At 38.7% G+C, this 7,292-nt stretch overlaps 1 protein-coding gene across 1 annotated transcript; it reads left to right on the forward strand.

The window, feature by feature from the left end:
- The first annotated feature begins 959 nt into the window (after nt 1-959).
- LOC128870144 (uncharacterized) lies at nt 960-1,781 on the forward strand. The gene has a single exon (XM_054112748.1). The coding sequence runs from the start codon at nt 960-962 to the stop codon at nt 1,779-1,781; it is 822 nt and encodes a 273-aa protein (XP_053968723.1).
- Nucleotides 1,782-7,292: the final 5,511 nt, after the last annotated feature.

Genomic DNA, 7,292 nt, shown 5'->3' on the forward strand with positions numbered 1-7,292 from the left:
TGAAAAAGTGCAGTGACAGTGAGCAAAAAAACAAAAAACAAAACAAAAAAGAAAAAATAATCTATCTATCCAAAAAAAAAATATAGGAAAAATCGTTTGAAATTTAAATAAAATACTTACACACATAAAATATAAATAAAATAAAATATTAATATTCAAAAAAGTTAAAAAACAAAAAAAAACAAAAAACATATAGAACATCGTTACCAAGGGGAGTGAAACTTTGGAGCTATACGTCATATTCACCAACTGTTCACCACCAATATCCACCGTTACATAGGACATCGAGGGAGGAATGACCTGCAACTGCGTGGCCTGCCAAAGGGAAGTTGAAGCTGGAACAAACCAGTCCACGATAAACAGGTATTGAGTGCGAAGAATTGAAGCTAGAAATTGGCTTTGTGATTGACCGAGATTATTACAGTTGCTTATAATCGTCTCACAGTACAAGGGCTTCAATTATTGGCATCTCGTGTATGCACTTCTTATATACAAATAAACTTATATACTTATATATATACATGTCTATATACATATACATATACTGCCTATGAAGTGAAGGATACAGTGGGACCCGAGGTAGAGGAACTTGTTTGCCGCCAAATAATTTGCGAGTACTATTTTTCGGTTTATTTTTATTTCAAAAAATCACACGAAATTGTGGTTTCTTAATCAGCCGCAATATTTTCAAAAAAAAAAATTTTTTTTTCGACAATACAAATTTTGTTTGAGCAAAGACTCAATTGTTCGCTGCTTATTTTCGTCTCGTTTTCGTTGGTTCTGCTCAAGTTTCAGCTATTATATATTTCAGTATTTATCGCTTTCGTTTTCGTTTTCGTGCTGAAAAACTTCCAGAACCGTTTTCATTTTACAAAAGCCACAGGCTAAAGCAGCGAACTTTAATCTCAAAACATGAGTAAACCAAAGTCGACATATTGAACTCCCACAGCGAAAAACTCATGAAATGTCAGTCGAAAATTGAGGAAATCGACGAAGAAGAAATCGCCCGTGGAGAGTTAGAGGACTTAATTGTAGAAACAAAGTCCATTATAAAGTCCATTCTGGCGAGAAATAAATCGTCAATTGCCGAAATATCTTTTATTGCACCTCACAGCTCGCGACTACCAAAAATGTCGTTACCTACATTCAAAGGAGAATATTTCGAATTTAAAAACTTTATGAGTCTGTTGAGTTTCGTGCACAATGATCCCACAATCCCGGATATTGAAAAATTTAATCATTTAGTATCATGTCTATCCGGTGAAGCCTTAGGCACAGTGAAGTCCTTCCAAATGTCGGAAGAAAATTATCCAAAGGCGTTGGCAAGTTTGAGAAAGGTGTATGACAATAAATGCCTGATATTCTTTAATACAGTGTCTAAACTTTTTGAATTGTCAAAAATCCAAAGGGCTTCTGCGTCGTCTTTGCGATCAATGATTGATACAGTGTCTGCAGTATATGACTCCCTCTTATCGCTGGGTAACGATAAAATTATTTCAAATGCGATGTTGATTCACATAGTCATGTCGAAGGTTGATCCCACTACTCGGTCAAAGTGGGAGGAGCAACTTGACTATGATGAGCTGCCGCTTTGGGCTGAGTGTGAAGCTATGCTAAACAAGAGATACCAGCATTTATCAGCTGAAGAAGCTTCATCATCCGAACAAAGGCCAAACAATGAAGATACGCGGCAGAAAAAAAAATCAACAATTACGACACTCAAAGACAACATTTATCGCGACGAATTCCAAACTGCTGACTTGCCTTCACTGTGGTTCTAAGGATCATTATTTGACAGCTTGTCCAAAATTTCAAACGCTTACTGCACTTAAAAGATTTGAATTAGCAAAATCTATTTCCCTGTGCATAAATTGCTTGCGCAAGGGACATACGGGCTCAAAGTGAAAAGCAGATCGCTGTGGTGTATGCAACCGTTCGCATCACACCATGTTGCATCAATACCCGATCTCCTTTGAGACCGAGCCGCAACCTTTGACGTCACAGGCCATGCATATTAGCAGCCTACCTGACCGAGTTATGTTAGCTACAGCCGTAGTTAATGTAGAGGCCAGCTCTGGTGTTTACGTGCAAGCGCGAGCTCTACTTGACTCCGGTTCTCAAGTCAACTTTATGACCAAGAGCTTATGCAGAAATTTCGAATCCGAAAAGAAAAACTCGCTCTAAATATAGTTGGAATTGGCAATTCAAATAAAAAGGTCCAAGGCAAGCTAAAAACTTATATAAAATCGAGGATCAACAATTCTGAGTTTTCGGCGGACTTTTGGGTAATGCGTTCGATATCAGTCAATCATCCAGATCGGACTGTAAACACAAATGGCTGGAAAATCCCACAAAATATTGAACTAGCTGACCCAAGTTTCTACAAATGTCAGAAAATAGACATACTTTTAGGAGCTGAAATATTCTTTGATCTGTTATCGGTGGGTCAGATCAGAACCAGCCCAAGGCAGCCAACGCTGCAAAAAACTGTGTTAGGCTGGATAATTTCAGGCAAGTATGCCACAAACAATAGCTCCAGTGCCCAAGTAAGTAGCACATTATGTCAATTTGAAGAAAGCGTTGCTAGCATTGATACTACAATACAATCCGAAAATTCTGGGAATTGGAAAAAATACCTACATAAGTAAATTCCACACGACTGACTCCAGAGCAGGCAAAATGTGAGGAATTTTTTAGAATCGGCAGGCCTGAAATTAGCAAAGTGGTTTTCCAATCATACAAGCTCATCGGATAGTGAGCTAAAACGCCAAGCCAAAACGCTGGGAATCCACTGGCAGCCGAAAGATGACATTTTTCGCTTCATTCGGGAAGATAATTTTAGGGTGCTGCGAGCAACTAAACGTAATATTTTATCAGTTTCCGCTCGCCTCTTTGACCCTCTTGGTTTATTAGCCCCGCCAGTTACCAAAGCTAAAATCTTATTACAAGAGCTTTGGATTCAAAAGCTAGACTGGGATGAGTCGATTCCATTGCGGCTTGACACTAGCTGGCAAAACTTTAAAGCCAATTTGTTGCAGCTTCCATCAATTAGCATTCCTCGGTATGTAAATAGAGAGTCGAGTGCCAGCTGCCAAATTCATGGCTTTTCCGACGCTGCAATAAGAGCGTATGGCTGCTGCGTATATATACGTAGCTAATCCGCTAGTGGTACGAAATGCACGCGGCTTACTTCAAAGTCTAGAGTAGCTCCGCTGAAGACTAAATCTCTTCCGCGTTTAGAGCTCTCGGCAGCCCATCTTCTTGCCAAATTATGGTCAAGAATTTCACCAATGTTGAGTCGACCAATAGAACAAACAATTTTCTGGACAGACTCCGAAATAGTTCTGCATTGGATTAAAACGCATCCATCGTCGTTGCAAACTTTCGTCGCAAATAGAGTGTCCGAGATCCAAGAGTGGACCCAGAATATGTCGTGGCGTCATGCGCCCACAAAACAAAATTCAGCGGATCAAGTGTCTCGGGGTTGTAACGTGGACGAATTGGGTAATTCAATATGGTTTAGTGGTCCACAGTTCCTCCTAGAAGACCCTGCTACATGGCCAAAAAATGTCAACTTCAGTCTCTCTCCAGAACAAGAAGCACTCGAGAAGAAGAAGAACGCAATTACGTTAACCGCAATCAATGCCACAACAAATCCACTTCTCGAAATAATTGACAGGTTCTCATCTCACAGAAAAATGCTTCGGATTTTCGCTTACATACTCAGATGGCTTCGAAAAATACGAGAGCGAAAAGCAGAATCTGAAACAATATCCACGGCAAAGGAATTACAATTGAGTTTCCTTAAAATTGTCGAAATAATTCAACATTTTGAATTTAGCGATGAAATAAATAAATTATCGAAAAATAACGTACTTCCCTCAAGTTTACAGAAATTAACTCCATTTCTCCATGAACACTCGGAATCATCATTATCGTTTAAATTGAATCGAAGAGGTGGCCGTTTATTAAACGCGCCAATCCCCTATGATGCTAAGTTCCCTTTGATATTACGCAAAGACTCGCACTTTGTGAAAGCATACATCCGGTTCCTACATTTTCGTAATCACCATGCCGGTCCAAAGGCTTTGGTAGCGCTTCTGCGAGAAAAAATATGGCTGATAAATCCTCGAGAAGCCTGTAGTCGAACTGTAAGAGAATGCATTCACTGTTTTCGTTATAAGCCAAAATTACAAGGTCAGATCATGGGCAATCTACCCGCCGATCGATTACGCGCCCAACGGCCCTTCACAATATGTGGGGTAGATTACTGCGGGCCCATTCACATAACCTTAAAAATTCGCGGTCACCCTCCCGGGAAAATGTATATTGCTATTTTCGTGTGTTTCGCTTCAAAGGCAGTTCATCTAGAACTTGTTACTGATTTAACTGCTGATAAATTTATTTTCGCTCTCAAAAGGTTCATTGGGTGCCGAGGGATGGCAGCCAAAATATACTGCGACAACGCGACGAACTTTGTGGGAACAGAGAGGAAGCTGAAGGAGCTCCGGGAAGCCTTTCTGGCACAGAAAGAGGAGATTCTCCAATACGCCGGCGACGAAGGATTCATCTTCGCCTTCATACCTCCGAGGGCACCCCACTTCGGCGGCCTGTGGGAAGCAGCAGTGAAGTAGGCCAAACATTTGCTGGTGCGCACTGTAGGCAACGCGCTGTTAACCGCCGAAGAAACCGCAACGCTTCTCGTTGAAGTAGAAGCGGTACTGAACTCCCGACCGCTCGCACCACTCAGCAACGACCCCAACGACGGCGAGGCGCTAACGCCGGCGCATCTACTAATCGGTTGCCCCTTGCGAGCTTTGCCACCGGAGAAGGTACCCGTCAACCTCAGCCGCTGCTTAGAGAGATGGCAGCTTGTTTGCTCTCTCAAGCAACAATTTTGGTGCGCGTGGTCGAAGAACTACCTTCTGGAGCTTCAGCAGCGCAACAAATGGGTGCACCCGCAGCCCAACGTCCAACCAGGCCAACTCGTCGTCGTCCACGAAGACAACGTACCACCGCAGCATTGGGTGCTCGGTCGAGTAACCGCAACCATTCGCGGAGCGGACGGCAAAATTCGTGTCGCAGACATTGCTACTAGGTCGGGTGAAGTACGACGCCCTATCCACAAGCTCGCCGTGCTGCCGGTGGAAAACAAGAATTGAAGGCTGTTGAATTCCTTCAAGGTGGCCGGTGTTAAGCCAGATTCTGGCAAACTATTCTAATAGAATAATTTGTAATAATAATAGAATAGAATAAATTAATAATATTGAATTTAAATAATGAAAATGTATTCAAGCTTAATATTAAGTTATTTTATATTTTTTATTTATAAGTATATAGTATACTTTACTGTTTCTCGCTGTCGCTATTTCTTTACCTGTTTCTATTTACTTCTGAGCATTGACTCTATTTCTACAGCCATACTTTCCGTTCTTCCTATTTCTATTTACTTAACTGCATACTCTCTCTAACTCTCCACATACTGTTCTTCCATTTCCGCTATTTCTTGTATCTTAGTTTTAGGCCTAATATAAGGGCAGTACATGGAAAATAAAGTCACTTTTTGAATTGTAATCGGACGAGTGCGGTGTTCCTTTTTAATTACGCGGCGCTACAGGCAATATTCATTTTAGTTCGCGCTTCCACCCTTATAAAGTTTTTTTTAAACAATTTAAATATCTTCACAAAACAGTGAAGAATTTTCAAATATCCTTAATAATAATTAGTATTTATATTAAACTGTTGGGTCCAGTTAGTACAAAGTTTTCTGAAAACAATCAATTTTAAACCAAATGTGATTCAATGAAATTATGTAAGTTGTTGTGGGCTGGGCAAGTTAAAGTGATAACATTCTTCAAACAGCTCAGCTACTACACAGTTTTCAATGCAGTAATATTATACCCCTGTATGTACCATCAACTTACTCGTAGTAATTTTCAGTTTGCTACAACTAATAACTGTTAAATGTAAATCTTTTATCATTTAAAACTATCACGGAAATGATCCTATTTTACTGTTTAACAAAATTTTTTGTTTTCTTTATTTATTTTACTTTTACTTTTTGGTCTGAGATATTCGTTTTGGACATACTATTGATCTTATCATTTACAAGGTACGCATTAATTTTAATTTTAATTTATTTCAGTTTAAAATTATTCTTATTACTTTAGTTATTTAACATTTTGTTCTATTCTGCGCTTGCATATAGTCTTATATGGGCCACTTGAGACACCTCCATAAAGACATACTTAGATACATAAACATAAAGACATACTTAAATACATAAACATAAAGACATACTTTCATACATAAATATATAAATACATAAATCCAAATAAACACACATTCGTGCATACATATGAAGACACTTTACGCGCGAGTTCTTAAGACGTGACATAAACGTAAACAAAATGTAGGTGTATGTTATTAAAGCTTCAAATTCGGCATGTGAACGGATCACAAAAAGCGTTCTCACGAAATGCCAACAAAAAACATATATTGTATTTTTATATATTTTCTAATGTTAGTTTAGCTTGAAAATGGTTTTGAAGCGAAAATAAATGCAGTTGAAGAAAACTACCGAAGAAGGAAGACTTCTATCAATTCAACACTTAACTGGCGACGCACATACCGGTATTTTGATAATCTAGGCGGCCAAAAGACAATTTTGTAAAATGCATTAATTGATTTTAATAATGAATAAAATATAAAGATAACACAATAGAGTATTCACTTCACCCCCTCTCGCGCTTTTTCGTCGCGTGCGCTACCGCCGTATTGGCAGTCAAAAGTTCATTGCTTATCACACTACACATATCTCGCTCGGCGTTCGGCAAGCAGCAAATCTTCAAAAAAGTAAAGTGAACTTATTTAAAGTTATATGTCTCGTTTTAATGATGGAAATTGAAGCTTCAGGTATGTTTTTTTCCAAATTTAATAAATATTTTATAGATTTTGTTCATTAATAACGTAATTTATTGAATTCCGTACAAGGAGAAATAGTGCATTTTTTACACATATTTTTTTTATTTGTTAAGCTGAAAGTTATACTTCCAAGTTCGTCCAAGCTTGAATTTTTTTTTCAGATTGTGTACATATGCTTTGAGATGTAGAATAAAGTAGAATTAGCCGCAGAAAACCGCAGATTATTTAATTGTGGAATTTCAAAAGTTTCATGGAACAGTTTTTTTAAAACGTTTTCTATACTTGTTATTTTTTGGTTTGTTTAAGGTTCTCAAGGCACTTCAGGGGTTCGAATTGTGACTCGAAAATACCTATTCGACCGCATGCAA

The sequence above is a fragment of the Anastrepha ludens genome, chromosome X (genome assembly GCF_028408465.1).
Source record: "Anastrepha ludens isolate Willacy chromosome X, idAnaLude1.1, whole genome shotgun sequence".
NCBI lineage: Eukaryota > Metazoa > Arthropoda > Insecta > Diptera > Tephritidae > Anastrepha > Anastrepha ludens.